General features: G+C 33.1%; 4 protein-coding genes and 1 non-coding gene across 5 annotated transcripts; 4 read left to right on the forward strand and 1 right to left on the reverse strand.

Annotated features, from left to right (window-relative positions):
- Positions 1 to 69: 69 nt before the first annotated feature.
- LOC115716782 (uncharacterized) lies at positions 70 to 2117 on the forward strand. The gene is made up of 5 exons (XM_030645684.2): positions 70 to 644; positions 750 to 829; positions 1495 to 1570; positions 1658 to 1789; positions 1873 to 2117. Exons 1-5 carry the CDS (start codon positions 288 to 290, stop codon positions 1996 to 1998), a joined length of 771 nt encoding a protein of 256 aa, XP_030501544.2. The 5' UTR covers positions 70 to 287; the 3' UTR covers positions 1999 to 2117.
- A 40-nt stretch (positions 2118 to 2157) lies between these two features.
- Positions 2158 to 12058, reverse strand: LOC115716781 (uncharacterized). The gene is made up of 4 exons (XM_030645682.2): positions 11529 to 12058; positions 10549 to 10757; positions 2743 to 2867; positions 2158 to 2433 (listed from the first exon to the last, which is right to left on the reverse strand). Exons 1-4 carry the CDS (start codon positions 11910 to 11912, stop codon positions 2231 to 2233), a joined length of 921 nt encoding a protein of 306 aa, XP_030501542.2. The 5' UTR covers positions 11913 to 12058; the 3' UTR covers positions 2158 to 2230.
- Positions 12059 to 12960: 902 nt separating this feature from the next.
- On the forward strand, positions 12961 to 16209 carry LOC115717139 (uncharacterized). Its single transcript, XM_030646089.2, has 7 exons — positions 12961 to 13356; positions 13450 to 13596; positions 14302 to 14400; positions 14516 to 14707; positions 14791 to 14910; positions 15644 to 15715; positions 15801 to 16209. The coding sequence occupies exons 1-7, from the start codon at positions 13039 to 13041 to the stop codon at positions 16023 to 16025; spliced, it is 1173 nt and encodes a 390-aa protein (XP_030501949.2). The 5' UTR covers positions 12961 to 13038; the 3' UTR covers positions 16026 to 16209.
- LOC115718272 (U4 spliceosomal RNA) lies at positions 15285 to 15435 on the forward strand. Its single transcript, XR_004011855.2, has one exon. It is a non-coding gene; the product is annotated as a U4 spliceosomal RNA (small nuclear RNA).
- Positions 16210 to 16755: 546 nt separating the features above from the next.
- On the forward strand, positions 16756 to 18172 carry LOC115716813 (uncharacterized). Its single transcript, XM_030645720.2, has one exon. It carries the CDS (start codon positions 16990 to 16992, stop codon positions 18070 to 18072), a length of 1083 nt encoding a protein of 360 aa, XP_030501580.2. The 5' UTR covers positions 16756 to 16989; the 3' UTR covers positions 18073 to 18172.
- The last annotated feature ends 1275 nt before the right edge of the window (positions 18173 to 19447 follow it).

Below are 19447 nucleotides of genomic sequence, written 5' to 3' on the forward strand. Positions count from 1 at the left end.
AACTCTCATGAGAAAAAAAAAAAATTAATTCTAAAAACTAAATCGAGCGGGACTATAATATATTAATAAAATTTGAAGGAGTTTGTAGTAAAATCCAATAATGTATTTAAAAATAGAATAAGAAAGACAAAGAAAAGAGTATCTCTTCCCAAAAGTAGGCACAAAGCTCAAGTCATACTGAGTCAAAATGTGGTAACTCGTTACCTTTTAAGTACTGAGTTCACAACTCGGAAGCTATTAAAACCTACCTCCTTACCTCCCATGTCAGATTCTGACAAACAACTCCAATGACCTCCTTCCATACCCATCATCTTTCTCTTTCTCTTTCCCCAATCCAAATCCATTCCTCTTCCAAACTCAAACCACTACCACCTTCTTCTTCTTCTTCTTCCTTATTCAGACTCAACCATCACTACCATTCAACTCTTCAATGGAATCTCAGAAGAAGAGGACTCTGTAGAGCAGCTGAACTCTCTCACGATGCCCCTTTCGCCGTTGCTATTGGTGCCTCTATAGTTTCTTCCCTCTTTTATCCGGTCACCGGAAAAGAGGACGAAGATGATGGAGATTCAGGTCTTGATTCTACTGATTCAAGATTGGCTGTTATGAGCATCATTAGCTTCATTCCCTACTTCAATTGGCTGGTAAATCAATCAAAACCAAACAAATTTATTTTCAATTTTGATAAACAAAATCAGTAAAAAAAATTGAAACTTGTTGTTGTTTTTGATTGATTTGATTGAATTCAGAGTTGGGTTTTTGCTTGGCTTGATAGTGGTGAGAAACGTTATGCAGTTTACTCCTTAGTGTATTTGGTTCCATACTTCAGGTACCTTCATTCATTTTTGTTTGTTTGTTCTCTTAGTTTATGATGAAATTCCAGTTGTTGTTTTTGTTTCAAGTTCATTATGATCAAAACTCAGTTATTGGGTTTGTTTCATTGTTGTCTAAGAGGATGTTTTCGACGTAAGTAATCAAAGTTTTTAGTTTATAAGCGGCGTAAATACTTAATGTTAGTAAGATTGTAGTTTTCTTTCAGTTTTGTCACTACGATTAGTAATGTTTAGTATCTTAAATTTGTAAACAGACTTAGTTTTTGAACTTGTTGAAAGAAGATTTAGAAATAAGTGATACTACACGTTTTCATTCACTTGATGATTTAGAATTTTGCTTTAAATGTGTCTTGTTTTACTAATAAAGTTTGTACTGATGAATCTGGATAAAAATTATGATGTTACAGACTCAAAACTTTAAGTATTTATACTGTAAATATCTCGCTAAATATTTGAACATTGCAAACAAGATTTTATTTTTGATGGTATAAAAGTACTTCAGAGTAAATGAGTTTCTGATATTCAAATACAAAATTGGAACTTTCTTTGCATTATGAGGGAATCTGTACTAATGATTAAGAGTATATTTCCATTCCCCTCCTTTCCAGAAAAGGGTTTATTCTAATAAGAGAAGACGAATGATTTTCACTTGATGAATTAGGTCGAATTTGTCGTTGTCACCGGACGAGAGTTGGCTGCCTATTGCTAGCATTATTCTCGGCATTATTCATATTCAGGTACATTCTCTTTCAATGATAGATTGTTATAATCTCGAGCTCTTTTCATTGTTGGTTTATGAATCCTTTCTTTATTCTAATCTGTAGCTGGAAATGAGTATAAGAAATGGGGATATCCAGACCTTTCGATTGTTCGGTGAGGCTTCAAAGAGTGTTTCAAAACCATCTAAACACAACGATTCGTTAAAAAATGATTTTCAACGAACCGCTGGTGATGGGGTATGATTATTAGTTGTATTTAGTTAGAATTTACTTTAAAGTTGGTATATTTCTATGAGTAACTGATTTGACTTCGAATTCAGGGCAAGAAAAATAATGAGCAACGGAATCTTCCATCTTCTAATGAACAATCGAGGAACAAGCTTCGAGGGTGGGATGGCGAAAGGTTGAGTGGAGATAGGGATGAAGATGAAAGAAGGAAACACTAAAATAGTAGAAAGACAGAAAAGATTGAACTTTGAACCTTTGCCATTTTGTGATTCCAATCATTGTTTTTGTTCTTGATTATGTGATTTGAATAAAATGCAACACTTACTATTGGATTGAATTTGGTAATGGTGAAGAAAAAAGCTTAAGACTCTAATAGATAAGGCAAAAAATTGTATGATTTTATTGAACAATGTCACTATAAAACTATGCATACAAAAGTGGTACATATCATCACCTATCTTTGGTGTTTGAAATTGATTTTTGCATAGGGAAAGGACTCAAAATCCTTGCTTTAAAGCAATAGTCTAAACCAATAGAAGCAAAAGCAAAAATAAGAAGGTTTTGGGATACAAAAGTTGCACCATCAAAAGCATGAGACAAGAGACTTTCTGTATTCAACTCCAAAGGTTGTCCTTCACCTAGAGCAGCAAGACCTGCATTTGCCCAATTCAACCAATTCTCATATCAACAAAAACATTACTCGTTCGAAATGCTCGAAAAGGTAAATACAAATCTCGCAAAGAGATGGATAAACAAACCGAAATCAAGATGCAGGTGACATAAAATGTTATTAGACAATGCTAAAACAAAAACAAAGTTCAGCTCAAAAGACACAGAACAAAGTACGAAAACCATGTTTCGAGCACTAGCATCGGCTGCAGCCATGCCATCTTAGCATTAACACAATAAATTTCAAGTGTAATGTAAAAAGCAAAAAGCAAAAAAGTTATGATGACAAGTACCTTTGACAACACCAAAGGCTGCAACAGCTCCTGTTTTGAGATGAACATCATCCAAGTCTCTTCGAATTGTGTATCGAAAAGTAACCCCAAACAGTGCACAACTAGCAAAGGTTATTGCTAGAGGAAGAATCTATTAGAATATTTTTATTTATGGAAATTATTTTCTAATTAAGGAAATGATTTTCTATTTAAGGAAATAAATAAATAATTGATTTTCTGATAAATGAATATTTTATATTCATTGAATCTGGACAAAATCAATTATGTAATATTCTATATATGGTCAGATTTCTATATTCATTACCTGATTTGATTTCCTGAATTAATTGTCAAAATATTCTGACAATTAATGTGGCGCGAATGCGATGGAGTATCTCACCTATAAATATAGGGTCTCGGTCCCCGAGCTCCTCACTCATTCTGAATCCATTCAGCAAATTCCATCTAAAGAGAGTTGAGAGAGCGAGGAAGCCCGAACTCCAATACTGAAGCTATCGCAGGGATTGAAGCTCAAAGATCAATGGCTGGAGGTACATCGATTCTTTCATTGCATATATTATTGATATGATTTCATTATATTTTCCGCATTTTCATATCATTGTATATGCTATATTATATACACTATATATATAGTCTAACAGTTGGTATCAGAGCGGATTTATCTCTGCCTTGATTTTATTTGAGTTTCATATATATATATATATACATACATATACTGTTCATATATATACATATTTGTTTTCGGTTCTGTATATATATATATTTATATTCATACCATTTATATTATATATACTTTTTAATCAGTATATACATATATATATATATTTTATTGTTCATATATACATATATATTATATACTCATACATTCGTACGTGTATATATATATATTTTATATGTATATATGTTTATATATATATTGTATATTATATATATGTTTTGTCACATAATAATAATCATAATATTCATTTTTTATTATGTTATATATACATGCATATATATATATACATGCGTATATATAATCACGATCGGTTCATGGTTTTGTTTTTTCCTTTTTTCATTTTTCGGTGTTTATTTTGAATTCTATATACATTACTATATTCGTATAGTATTATAGATCGATCTAAGCATTGAAAATCCATTGAAAAACTTAAAGATGGAAAAAATTTTCAGTTAAAACTTTTTCGGACCGATTAGTTTCGTGATATTAAAGTATATATTTTTTCGTGTTTTCGTGCATAAAATCTATGTGGATCTCTTTATTATTTGATTTAGAACATTTTAGATTTGAAAACACGCAATTTGGTCGTCGGAAACGCAATTTCCGATCGGGTTTGGGTCGGGTTCGACGGACCGCGTGCGAAAAACGGGTCAAAATCGGCCGGTTCGGCGAAGAAGACGACGCAAAACGACATGTCGTTTGGAGAAAACGACGTGTCGTTTGGCGTAAAACGACGTGTCGTTTGAATGGCACATTGCAGCTGTCGTTGTTGAAAAACGACATGTCGTTTTTCACATTGTGGAAAACGACATGTCGTTTATACTCTTATGAATCAGCCCTGCATTGAAAAAACGACGTGTCGTTTTTCTGTTAGGGAAAACGACGTGTCGTTTTCTTCTTCATTTTCAGCCCTTCAAATTTTGGAAAAACGACGTGTCGTTTTGCTCTTTGCAAAAACGACATGTCGTTTGGCGGTATGGATTTTTAAAAAAAAAAAAAAAAAAAAAAAAAAAAGGGAAAAATTCCGAATTTTTTTATAAATTTTTATTTATTTGGAATATTAATTATTTTCCCATTTCAGTGTTAATTTAGTCAATAAATTGCATTTAGTTAATTTTCCATTTTTGTTTAATACATATATATAGTATAAATTGAAAATGGAAATTTGTTTAAATTTGGTAATTTATTACATGATTTATTTAGGCATGTAAAAATTGTGCTAATTTGTGCATTTAATTATATATTACCAAATTTATGCAATTTATTGTCTAAATTAATTTTGAAAAATCTGCCATTAATTTCATATTAAGGAATTTGCATTTAATTAATTATCATACATTAATTGTATTATTTTGTAATTATTTGATAAATTTATGTTTAATGCAATTACTTTAGATATGTATGATTTAAATGCTATTCATAAATTCCTTTTATAGTGCTAGATATATTTAGAAATATTCAAACATTAAGATAGGTTGAATATTTTATTTAGCAATTAAGTTTCATAAAACTTCATAAAATTATTCATAAAATATTCATAAAACTTTATAAAATGAATAAAATATGAATAAAACGTAAGTAGTTTTGTGGTTTGACATAAGAAAATATGAACCTCGGACAAATGCTCATATCTAGAACGGTTTTTAATGATCTTCGGACGACCACACTAGGAGCACTAATCTCAGTGATTGTCTATTATGTTAATAACGAAATTACTTTTAGGTAGAGCCCAATACCTAATGTCTAAAGTGAAAATATAATTTTTTATAATTAGGGAGTAGCCACAGCATCTTTAATTATATAAAATTATATATTAATTAAAATTCACCTTAATGGACAAAACTTGTAATTAATTATTTGGATATAATAATTTTACCCCACCGGGATTTTATTATATTTTTATAATTAATTAGGATAATATATTAAGTTAAATTCTCTTAATTTACCCCACAGGGAGTTATGAGGATTTGAATTAATAGTGTTATCACAAATTTTAATTAAAGATAGATTTCATTCCTCCATTATTTCTAAATTAAATACTTCATTAAATCTATCATAAAGTTCATCTAATTTTATTAGATTTAAAATTTAGCCCACGAGCAATTTTAGATTTAATAAAATTTTCATCTTCATCATGTTTCTACATTGGTAAAACATGAATTCATTAAAGCCTCAATTCTTTTAAACATCTAAATTTTTTGTAATCCTATTCTTGCAGCTATTTCATCCACCTCTAAATATGCTGAAATCACTAGTGAAATCCCACGAGCTTAGGAGTGACAACTTCAAAATCTGGAAGGAACGAGTTCTTCTCCACCTAGCTTGCATCTTTGACATGGATTATGCAATAAGGAAAGATGAACCGAGTAGCTATCAATGATACTAGCACTGCTTCGAGATTGCACTACGTGAAAAGTGGGAGCAATCTAATCGTCTCTGCATCATGTTCATTATGTCCGAATTCCTATGGGAATGCGTGGATCGGTGGAGCCACACGAGAAGGTGAAAGACTTTATCAAAGTTATGGATGAACGGTTTGACACTTCGGATAAATCCTTGTTCATCAACCTCATCCAAGAGTTCTCGTCCACAAAACTCACCGGTGTTAAAGGAGTTCGAGAACATATTTCTAAAATGAGGGACATCAGCTCATTTGAAGAAACTCGACGTTATCATTCCCGATACCTTCTGGTTCATTACATCCTTCACAATCTTCCTTCACGGTATGGGCCTTTCAAAATTTCCTACAACACACATAAAGAAAAATGGACTATCAATGAATTGATGACCATGTGTGTTCAAGAGGAAGCCGAGGCTCCTACAAGAGCAAGGAGAAAGTGTTCACACGACCACTCAACCTAAGAAACGCAAGCCATTCAAAAAGAACAAAGGGAAAAAGCCCATGGCTCCCAAGGCCGCCATAAAGAAAGATTCCATCAAATGTTTCTTTTGTAAACAAAAGGGACATGCTAAAAGGGAGTGCGACGAGTTCAAGAAATGGATGGATGACAAAGGTAATCCAATTTCCTTAGTATGTTATGAATCTAATATGGCTAATGTTAATCTTAACACATGGTGGATTGATTAGGTTCAACAATTCACATAACAAATTCCTTGCAGGATATTCAAAATCTAAGGAAGCCGGTGGCAAGTGAGCAAAGCATCTTATCCTGAAACAAGATGGGCTCACATGTGGAAGCTATTGGAACATGCAATTTAGTTTTAAGTAATGGTTTTATTTTAAAGTTAGAAAAGACCTTTTATGTACCAAGTTTCTCTAGAAACTTGATTTCAGTTTCAAGACTTATACCCTTTGGTTTTTCCTTTACATTTTCAGACAAATATTTTAATTTATATTATAAATCTGAATGTGTTGGAAATGGTATTTTGTACGATGGTCTTTACCGCCTTAATTTACAAAATAATATCACTAATAATGTTATGCATGTTCACGCCGGCACTAAAAGATGTGTTATGAAAGAGGATTCACAGTACATTGTGGCACCTGAGATTGGGACATATCTCCATTGATAGAATTAAAAGGTTGGTAAAAGATGGGGTGCTCAATACCTTAGATTTTATCGATTTTAATACTTGTGTGGATTGCATTAAGGGAAAGCAAACCTCCAAGTACGTCAAACCTGGTGTCCATAGGAGTTACGAAATATTAGAAATCATACATACCGATATATGTAGTCCGGATATGGAGTCACATGGTCAGAAATACTTCATCTCATTCATAGATGATTACTCACGCTACATGTATATCTACTTACTTCATAATAAAAGTGAAGCATTAGATGTCTTTAAGATATTTAAAGCTAAAGTAGAGAAACAATGCAACAAGCAAATTAAGATAGTGAGATCAGATAGAGGAGGTGAGTATTATGGTAGATACACGAGAAGATGGACAAGCACAGTGCATTTGCGAAGTTTCTTGAAGAAAATGGGATTGTTGCCCATTACACCTTGCCGTACACCCGAGCAAAATGGTGTTGCGTAAAGAAGAAACCGAACATTAATGGACATGGTGCGGAGTATGCTTAGTAGCAACTCTAACCTTCCTAAATCCTTGTGGACTGAAGCATTAAAGACATCCGTGTACATATTAAACCGAGTTCCAACAAAGGCAGTCTCAAAAACTCCTTTTGAATTATGGAAAGGTTGGAAACCAAGTTTGAATCATGTACGCATTTGGGGATGTCCATCGAAGTCGAATATATAATCCACAAGAGAAGAAATTGGACCCAAGGACCATAAGCGGATTCTTTATAGGGTACGCCGAAAAGTCTAAAGGTTACAAGTTTTATTGTCCATCTCATAGCACAAGAATTGTGGAATCAAGGAATGCAAAATTTCTTGAGAATGCCTTGATCGATGGGAGTGATCAATCAAAGGACTTAGGTCCCGAGAAAGATCCTTCGTAACCTTCCACTTCAAAAGCAAGATTGATAATGGTTAACACTCCTATAGTTCAAACGAATGTTGAACAACCATTACCAATCACTGAAGATCCACAAGTTGGTAATGATAATCCAGTAGATCAAAATGTTCAAGAGTTGCCTACAACTGTTGAACAACCTGCTGAACTCCTTCTTTGCTCCACAAGAGCACATTGGTGAAGTCTTAAGAAGATCTACTAGACCTATCAAACCAAGGATTTATAAAGACTATGTTGTGTATTTATTAGAATCTGATATTGGAATTGGAAATGATCCAGAAACGTTTTTACAAGCTATGAACAGTAGAGAATCAAAATTGTGGTACAATGCTATGGATGATGAAATGAATTCTATGAGGTGCAACAGAGTACGGGAACTTGTAAATTTGCCTAATGGGGCGAGAGCCATTGGGGTAAATGGGTCTATACAACTAAGAAAGATTCATTACACAACACTGAAAGGTACAACGCCAGACTTTTTGCTAAAGGATTCACTCAAGAAGAAGGAATTGACTATACGTAGTCTTTATCTCCTGTATCAAAGAAAGATTCCCTGAGAGTCATCTTGGCATTAGTTGCTCATTTTGATTTAGAGTTTGGAGCGAGATGGATGTAAAAGCGCTTTTCGAATGGTGATCTAGAGGAGGAGGTATACATGAAACAACCGAAGGATTCACCTCTAGTGAAGGTCGGGATTTGGTATGCAAGCTCGAAGTCCATCTATGGATTAATACAAGCATCCCGTCAATGGTATTTAAAATTTCATGATGTCATCTCTTCCTTTGGATTTGAAGAGAATGTCATGGATCAATGCATATACCACGAAGGAAAGTGGGAGTAAGATCTCGTTTTCTTGTTTTATATGTGGACGATATTCTTCTTGCATCAAATGATAAAGGGTTGCTACGTGAAGTGAAACAATTTCTTTCAAAGAACTTTGAGATGAAAGACATGGGTGAAGCATCCTATGTCATAGGCATTAAGATTCATAGAGATAGATACCGAGGTTTCTTAGGTTTATCTCGAAGCCTACATCAACGAGTTTTAGAAAGATTTCATATGAAAGATTGTTCACCGAGCATTGCTCCAATTGTGAAGGGTGATAAATTAAATTTGAGCCAGTGCCCAAAGAATGATTTTGAAAGAGAACAAATGAATAACATTCCTTATGCTTCGCCGTCGGAAGCCTAATGTATGCTCGGGTGTGCACAAGACCCGACATTGCTTATTCGTCGGAATGTTAGGAAGATTTCGTAGTAACCGGGGATAGACCTTTGGAAAAGCCGCAAAGAAAGTAATGAGGTATCTTCGAGTACTAAGGATTACAAACCGATGTTCAAACGAACCGACAATCTAGAAGTAGTTGGCTACTCGGACTCGCATTTATTTGGTTGCACCGATTCACGTAAATCTACATCTGGTTACGTGTTTATGTTTCTTTGGTGGAGCCGTGTCCTGGAGGAGTAACAAACAAACCTTGACTGCTACTTCTACTATGGAGGCCGAGTTCGTTTCTTGCTTTGAGGCTACATCACATGGTGTATGGCTAAAGAGTTTCATTTCGTGCCTTAGAGTGGTTGATTCCATTGCAAGGCCGCTAAAGATGTTCTGTGACAATTCGTTCTTTGTTTTCATGGCTAAGAACAACAAAAGTGGAAGTCGAAGCAAGCACATCGACATTAAGTACTTAGCTATTAGAGAACGTGTTAAGGAAAATAAAGTGGTCATTCAACACATTAGCACTGAATTGATGATTGCTGATCCTATGACAAAAGGCTTGCCACCTCATAAATTCAAGGATCATGTAGAGAACATGGGACTTGGTTCCCTTATGTAATTTGTACAAATAAAGTTATTATTAATGAAACTCTTATTTTGATTTTTCTCATATTTATGCGCATCTTAATTTTACATTTGAGAAAAATTTCAGAGGACCTGAATAAACATAAGGTTTAGGGTTTATTCACTTAAGTTCATTGCCACATAAAGTACATTGTTATATAATAAATGTATTGTAATACATGGAAGATAATACTCGATTCATAATGAGGACATATCGCTATGATTCGTATGTTTATTATATAATGAGGAACGTTGGGTTTGAATATTTTAGTTTAAATGCTGACCAAGTGGGAGAATATTAGAATATTTTTATTTATGGAAATTATTTTCTAATTAAGGAAATGATTTTCTATTTAAGGAAATAAATAAATAATTGATTTTCTGATAAATGAATATTTTATATTCATTGAATCTGGACAAAATCAATTATGTAATATTCTATATATGGTCAGATTTCTATATTCATTACCTGATTTGATTTCCTGAATTAATTGTCAAAATATTCTGACAATTAATGTGGCGCGTATATCGATGGAGTATCTCACCTATAAATATAGGGTCTCGGTCCCCGAGCTCCTCACTCATTCTGAATCCATTCAGCAAATTCCATCTAAAGAGAGTTGAGAGAGCGAGGAAGCCCGAACTCCAATACTGAAGCTATCGCAGGGATTGAAGCTCAAAGATCAATGGCTGGAGGTACATCGATTCTTTCATTGCATATATTATTGATATGATTTCATTATATTTTCCGCATTTTCATATCATTGTATATGCTATATTATATACACTATATATATAGTCTAACAGAATCAGCTCTGAAGTAGTGGAAACTTGAGTCAAGGAGATTGGTAAGCTTGCAAGAGTGCCAACAATGGCAGCTATGGAAGCTGCTTTCACAGACTCCAATCTCTCTTTATCCTTACTAATCTCTCCATCCTCGCTTTGACTGAGAGAGCGTTCGGCTTCCTCAACCATGGCTTTCGCCTCTGAGATTTCCTTCTGACAGTCTTCAATCTAATAGTAATCACCATTTTTATTGTAAGCAAAATACAAAATAGTGATGTCAAAGGACTAAAAAAAATGAAGTCAAAATCACTCTAACCACACTAATGCTAACTCATTTTGTTATAACAAAATCATTGTATATGGACATACATGATTAAGATTGATTTGTTTTGAAAAAAAAAAAGTACTAATAATATATATAAATTATAATTATAATTCAATTATTTTTTCGTATTTAAATAATTTACAATATAAAAAACAGTACAAAGATTCAGTAGTTGTATACGTGCCTGTTTCTTTTAACACGCGTGATTGTTTAAATATTATTTTTAACATTTTTTAAAAATAGGTAAAATGTCTATTATAACCACACTATATACAGTTATATAATAATATTTTAGTTAAAAATTTTCTAAGCCTAAAATTAGAGACATCCCAACCGATAAAGACAAAATTAATGTCCCTAAAGCAGATTATGTCTATAAATTGTATAACTTTTTATTTAATTTATACATAAGTTTGTAAATAATTATGGTCTATTAAAAATACATTGTTTGAAAACATAGGAATTAAATAAACTCTTCAATCTACAATATAGTCCACCATTTTTATAGTTATCAAAACACAAATAATAATTTCCCCAAAACCACACAAAAAAGGCTAAAACAAATGTAAAAAAAAAACAGTACAAACATACCATAAATTCCATTATAAAAAATACCCAGATACTAAAGAACTCAAAAAATCAAAACTTGAACAATAAAAATCATAAATCAAAACCTCAGAAGCTCTGGTTTCTAGTTGGTTAATATATTCCCTCATTTTCTGGGCTTCAAGTTCTTGCTTTTCTAACTCAGCAATCTCATTCTTAATCTTCTCAACTCTCATAGAAGCCTTCTCCAACCCTTGAAGCATAATCTTGTTCTCTTCACTGTTCATAAGCTCATCCACTCGCTCATCCACAACCCCAGCTAATGCATCCTTTAAATTAAAGCTCTTTTTGGGGCTGCCATTGCTGCTGCTGCTTCTAACTGTAAAGATTCGATTTTTATAGGAAGAAGAAGAAGGGAATGTTGGTGGTGTGGAGAGGTATTTGGGTTGGAGAAGAGTAATGGGGTCTGAGATGTGAAGCCAAGTGGGTTTGGTGATGGAGGTGTTGGACATTGATTCTGTGGAGATTTGAAGTTTGCAGAGAGTTTTTCTTATCTTCTTCTGGTTTTTTCTTTCTTTGAAATTATTTGAGTTGTTTGTTTCAACTTTTGATAACCATACAAATACAAGTAGGACAACACCACTTCAACATTTGCTTATACGATATTATTTTATAGTTATAGTTATAGTTAGGCGACTTTTAACATTTTTAATTATTTTATACGATATTATTTAAAAATTATGGTAACAAAACTATGATGTATTTTCATATTTAAGGTATGCATTGTAAAAGTACTCTATAAGTATATTTAAGAAATATACTTATTAGTACATTGTATTTTCATGAAAAATATATTTAGTACTTTGTATTTTTAATAATACTTAAGTGGTACTTTATATTTTTAAATTGTATATATTTAGTACTTAAAGTAAAATTTAATCAATATAATAATATTAATTTAACCAAACAGATCTCATATAACGTAATCAAATAATTAAATTTAAATTTAAAATTTAATTTTTTTTTTAATTGTATCGATAAAATTTTATTAAAAATTAAATTTATAGTAAGTATGATTTTAAAATATAAAATATTAAATAATTATTATTAAAAATATAATAATTAATTTGTATTTAGATAAAACATACCATAATAAGAAGAGTGCTACTGTTAACTTTCTATTATACCTTTTTAGTCAATTTCCACACTCGAAAACACATTTCGGTATATTTTTTCCAAATTTTTTTTTCACGGGGGTATTCGTTATGCTTACAACATCATCCCTGTAAATTTTTGAAAAATTTCGAATAATTTACAATGCCGAAAATACGTTTAAAATTTTTTGAACACGCGTAGTAAACTGAAATATCAATAACTCTGTTTTCAGTACTGTAAACTAATCGAAATTTTTCAAAAATATATAAAGATGATATTGTAACTCTAACGATTACCACTATAAAAAAAAATTAACACGTGATTTGAGACGTGATGATTAAGAGATAAGAGATTGTAATTAGTATTCTTTTAATAAATAAATGTGTAGACACCAAGTTTCAAGGATAATAATAATAATAATAAGTTATTGAGGGCAGGGCAAAGGGTTTTTGGGGGGTTTTGAGTATTTGATTCGAACAAGGAATGCTCGCACTACTAAGCTCCTTCAGTTGCAGACCCATTACTAACCTCCAAAGACCTCTTCGTCTTCTTCTTCTTCAACCCATTTCCATACATACCCATCTCAACCTAAACCCTAACCCTAACCCTAACCCACATTCCTTCCTCCCTCTCATGGCTTTCTCAACTGGGTCTCCCTCTCCCACTCAATCTCCACAGCTCACTAAGCGGGTTGGTACTCACAACGGAAGCTTTCACTGCGATGAAGCACTCGGATGCTTCATGATTCGCCTCACTGATAAGTTCTCCAATGCTGAAATCGTCCGTTCTCGTGATCCTCAGGTTCGTTTTCTGTTTGGTTATTGGGAAAATGGAAAAGATGGAATTTTGGGGATTTGGGGAAAAGGGGTTTTGATTTTTGTTTGTGGGTTTCAGGTTTTGGAGAGTTTGGATGCTGTTCTTGATGTTGGTGGTGTTTATGACCCTAGTCAGGATCGTTATGATCATCACCAGAAAGGGTTTCAAGAGGTTTTTGGTCATGGATTTTCTACCAAGCTAAGTAGTGCTGGTCTTGTTTATAAGGTAAATTTTGTATCAATTTTGATACTATTAATCAGTAAAGATGAGATTTTCAATGCAAAATGTTTTGTCAAAGTTAAATGTGATTTGCATAAGACAATATATTAAAGATGTTTACTTTGATCAGAAATGAAAATTAGCAAAATGGTTATATTTCATTGTTTCTTTCACTTGGTCAAAGTGTATGTTAATTTTTTTTATATGACAAATCTTGCAAACTTTCTAGAAATTTAGAAGAATAATTTAATTTACCGAAAACAAGGTTCAAATCATTGGTTGTATGCTTGATCCTTTTATTTTATAGACATGTGAATTATATTGTTTGAATCTTACTTTTTCTATTGTAAATTATTCTGAATTTGTCATAATTTTGCAAGATTATACAACAAAATTTGATATTATAACTATTTGGATATCAAAACACAAAAGGGATGCATCACTAAACTCATTTTTGGAGTGTACCATAGAAGCATTCCTAAGTCATTTTTCTAATTTTGCAGTTGTTTTCTTTTGCTAATAAAATTTATATTTTTTGGTCAATCCCTTTCATAATCTTACGAACTTATGTGGGGGCAACCAATAGATGAACAAACCAGACCACTTTCAATGAAAAATTGGTATTAGCGTTTGGTATTCTATAAGTTTTTCTACTAATTAGTTTGTTAATTTGGAGCAATGGAAGTGTCTGAATTTTCTTGTTATTTGTAGCATTTTGGAAAGGAGATTATAGCCAAGGAGCTTCAAGTTAATGAAGAGCACCCAGATGTGTTTAGGCTATTTTTGGCAATTTACAAAAGCTTCATGGAGGTATTGATATGATATTTCTGGAGTTTTCATCAATTTCTTTCATGGTAGCTTGATTTAATTAAGTCTTGGACAAGGAGATTTTCTATGGAGATTAATACTTTTGTTTTGGTACCAGGCAATTGATGCTGTTGATAATGGCATTAACCAGTATGATACAGATCAGCCTGCTCGGTACGTCAATAATACACATTTGTCTTCAAGAGTTGGAAGATTAAATTTGGATTGGATCGATCTTGACCAATCTCCTGCAAAGGAGAATGAAGCCTTTCAGAAAGCTATGGCTTTGGCGGGTGGTGAATTTTTAGATGTGAGATTCTAGACAATTTAAAGAGTAGACATTAAAGGCTCCTCTAGTTGATGACATACTAATTTTTCTTCTGGTTTATGCAGAGTCTTCGGTTTCATGCCAAGTCATGGTTGCCTGCAAGATCTATTGTAATGGAGTGCCTTTCTGCAAGATGGGATATTGATCCTACTGGAGAAATTATGGTTTTGGACCGATTTTGCCCTGTAAGTATACGTATGCTTATCTTGCGATCAAAGAAAAAATTATCGGTATTATAGGAAATGTTGGAGATAATTTTGATATCGACGGAAATTTAAGAAAATTTTAACAAATATGATGTTTTAGAGGTATATACTGCTTAAAAAAATTGTGGGAAAATTGACCGAAAATATTGATATTTCATTCTGTGCATATATTGACCTCATAAAACTAGTAAATACCATTTTGGACCTTGTGTTTTATAAAAAATATTAAATAAAAAATTGTGATGAAAGAGCTGAGTCTGGGATTTAGGAGAAAAAGTCCCACATTGAAGAAAAAGAGGAGTTGTTTGAAAATATGAGGGTATAAAGGGAGTGTGTTGAGGAATGTAGTAAGCATCTTTGCGCTTGGGGCAATGACGCAGCTAGTGAGGTTCTAACCGAGGCGCGTCTATTGCTGGTTGAAAACTATTTCCAAACCCCCTCTTAGGCCTTGGTTAATCCTAGGCCTTCGAGAATTTCTGGAAGGGCTCCCTTCGGGGTAAAGCCCTACAATCCTAGTTCAATCCTTTTTTTTGAAGTAAAATTTCATCTATCTATAGTGGTAAAATCTTCAGTTCGAGGTCATATTTTGTAATATTTTAGAAAATACAGAGTTTATTTTGTCATTTAATGTAATAGAATGTTTTTTACTTTGTTATTTTGGTTTAGCTCCCAACAAATACTGAATTTGGACTTGTAATGAACTAACTAACAGTGGAAGCTTCACTTATTTGAGCTTGAGGTGGAGTTGAAGATTAACCCTTCAATCAAATATGTTCTTTATCAGGTACTTAAAAGAATTGTTGTTTTGGGATCAAATATGCGTTTAATATGAATCTATGCAAACTCACTCCACCATACTAATTTTATAGGACGAAAGGGCCAAACAATGGCGAGTTCAAGCAGTGGCGGTATCTCCCGATAGATTCGAGAGCCGCAAGGCTCTTGCATTGCAATGGCGAGGTCTTAGAGACGAAGAACTCTCGGAGGCAACAGGAATCCCGGGCTGTGTTTTCGTCCACATGAGTGGATTCATTGGTGGAAACAAAACATATGATGGTGCTTTGGCCATGGCAAGAGCTAGTTTGAAGCTTTGAATAAGATAGGATTATTATGGACCCAAGTTATGTTCCTCATTATCAATTCAATTACTTTATAGCAAAATATATGGTTACTATATTATCCCAAATCAGATTTGATTTTTCCTCTTGAATTGTATGAACAAAGAACTGATCTTTTAGTTTTTGACTTAATCCAAGAATGGTTGCAGTTTTTCATTCATTTATTCTCAGCCTTTGTGTACTTAATTACTGTTAAATTAATCATTTAACTAACAAAACACAGCCCAGGTTCTTATCTAATTGAAACTCTTTTTCTTTTCATTCAGATAAAAAAAGAAACATTATTTTTCCTTATACTATATTTTATCTGTATTAGAGTGCTCATTTGATCAAATATATTTTCAATAATATCAAAATATTTTTATTGTATAATTATCCAAAATAGTTTCTAAAACTAAAATTTACAATGTGGTTTTGGCCATAATTTTTTATAAGTAACTTAGCTTGATAAATTTTTAATAATATTTTTATTATTTATTATTTGTAATAATAATTTAGAGTATTTTTATTTTTACAATTTAAAATAATTTTGAAAAGCGCGTATAGCAACTATATAAAAATTATTGGAAGAATTTAAATTATAAATCTTTTTTAAAAAAAAAATAAAAAGTAGTATATTGATAATTCCCTTAATAATTTTTCCTAAAAATTAATAATAATAATATTTATACTCATTTTTATATTAAATTTTACATGTTTATTTTCCATGAGACCTTAACAAAATATTAATAACCAATGAAGAAAGTAATGAAGTTTGTATAAAAATTTCTCTTTTAAGGAAAAAAAAATGTTTAATGTATTTGTGTTAGTATTTAAAGGAGCCCTTAATTTTCAGTAATGAAAGAAGTGTCTTTTCACATAGTCTCATCTTCTTCATCCCCAAATCTCACTTCACAGTTCAGACAAAGATTCTTCCTTTATTCATTTTATTGGTCCAACAATGGCAGCAGCAGCAGCCATGGCGATCTCATTCACTCCCCACAACCCTTTTTCCAAATTACCCATCTCTTTAACTCGATCCCTTCTCCCAATCACCCCCAAACCATTTTCACTCAAAACCCTAAACCCTAGAAAAACCCTAAAATTCATAACCAAATCCAAATCCTCCGATCTCGACAATGCCCTCTCCAACTCACCTTCCACTCTCCCAACCCTCTCTCCCCAAACCCTAAAATCCCGTCTCCACGCCGGCGAAACCCTCTACGGCCTTTTCCTCCTAAGCCTCTCACCAACTCTCGCCGAAATCGCCGGTCTCTCCGGCTACGATTTCGTCGTTGTAGACATGGAACACGGTCCCGGCGGAATCCCCGAAGCCCTAAACTGCCTCCGAGCCCTCGCGGCCACACAAACTCCGGCCATTATCCGATTACCGGAGACAAATCCCACTTGGGCAAAGAAAGCACTCGATCTCGGTCCCCAAGGGATTATGTTTCCGATGATCGATTCACCCGAAGAAGCCGCGAAAGCCGTCTCGTACTGTCGATTCCCGCCGGCGGGGATTCGCGGCACTGCTCACACCGTAGTTAGGGCTTCGTGTTACGGAATCGACGAAGGGTATTTTAGTAATTTCGCAGACGAGCTTCTAATCATGTGCCAGGTGGAATCTGAGGAAGGAGCTAAGAAAGCTGGTGAGATCTCAGCCGTTGATGGTGTTGATTGTGTTCAAATGGGACCGTTGGATCTTAGTGCTAGTATGGGGTATTTGTGGGACCCAGGGCACAAGAAGGTTAGAGAGATGTTGAGAATGGCCGAGAGGGGTGTCTTGGAAACGACCGCTGCCGGAGCCGCCTCTGACGGCGGCGCCGTCGCCGGAGGATTCTTGGCTGGATTTGCTATGCCGCACGATTCGCCGGAGCAGTTGAAGTCACGTGGGTATCACATGGTTTCGGGTGCGGTGGATGTTGGGATGTTTAGAAGGGCTGCCGTTGATGATGTGAGGAAGTTTAAGATGAGTTTGATTAACGGTTCTGATGATGAGTTGGACCATGGTAAGGATTCTGATGAGAAGTACTGGAGTGAGTGAATGAGAGATTTTCATTTATTTTTTTCTTTTATTGTAAAGAAATTTTGTTGAGTATTTTAAGAAAAATGAAATAATAATAAGAAAAAATTGGATTGTCAAATGATTTGGTGAATCAATATATTGGAGTGTGTAAATGTTTATTTTGAAAATTTGTGTTATTATAAATTTGTTTACAAGAGAAAAAAAGAGAGAAAATAAATGAGGTAATATTCTCAAATTCAATTTGAGAGGAAATTTACTTCACATTTTTTCTAACATTTAGAACTAACAACTCCAAGAGACTATGATATTTGAAATTAAATTTTGATAACAATATTTGAACTAACAACTCTTATTAGAGAAGCTGCGGCTTGTATGCTAGCTATGGAGACGACCATCTCTTTACATTATCCTTTTGTTTTAATGGAGAGCGACTCTGATACACTGATCAAGACTCTGAAGGGAATTTGTTCCAAGGATTGACAATTTTGTGACTTTGTAAAAATTTCTTTACTAAATTGTTATGTTGTAATTTTTCTTTCATTATTAGATTAGGTAATTTTGCGGCTCATTATATGGCCAAGTGGACTTTTGCCAACAACGTTATCTTCTGTATCAGACAATATTTTTTGTAATGACCATAAGATCTAATTTTAGTGTTTATCTATAAATGACTTCTCTTTTTCAAAAAAAAAAAAAAAAATCTTAGATAACAATAAAAATTTGGTAGAGGACCAATCTTGAAATGGATCTTAGAAAAATAAAAATTAAACTTTTATTATAAGAATAATTGATATTTTTAAATATTTTTTTTTAGTTTGGACTAGGGGTGTTCATTGGATCACATTTAATGAATTTGGACCTATCCGATCCAATCCAATTATTTATTGGATATTGAATTTTTCCATCCGATCCAATCCAATTGAATTGAGTCATCCGATCCGATCCAATGGATGTATTGGATTGGATCGGTTTCATCCATTGGATGCTTTAGCTGGTTTTTTATTGGAGTAGATTGGATCCAATGGATCCAATGGATGAATCTAATCCCTTTTAGCCACTATTTAGTCTGATTTCATTAAAAAAAAATATATGAAAAAACATAATTTAAAACCTAATAATCCAACATAGATAATAAAATAATATATAAAATATTAAATAAAATAATTAAATATATAAAATTATAAATATTAAATATGATTGGATGTACATTAGATGATATTGGATTGGATCGGTTTGGTTATCCATTGGATCGGATGTCTCATCCAACATCCGATCCAATCTAATTCGATTTTTAAAATTTACATTCGATCTGATCCAATTTACATCGGTTGGGATTGGATTAGATGACTTTCTGCACACTCCTAGTTTAGACTTTTAAAATGAGTGAACCTTA

Source organism: Cannabis sativa, chromosome 5 (genome assembly GCF_029168945.1).
Source record: "Cannabis sativa cultivar Pink pepper isolate KNU-18-1 chromosome 5, ASM2916894v1, whole genome shotgun sequence".
In the NCBI taxonomy this organism is placed as follows: domain Eukaryota; kingdom Viridiplantae; phylum Streptophyta; class Magnoliopsida; order Rosales; family Cannabaceae; genus Cannabis; species Cannabis sativa.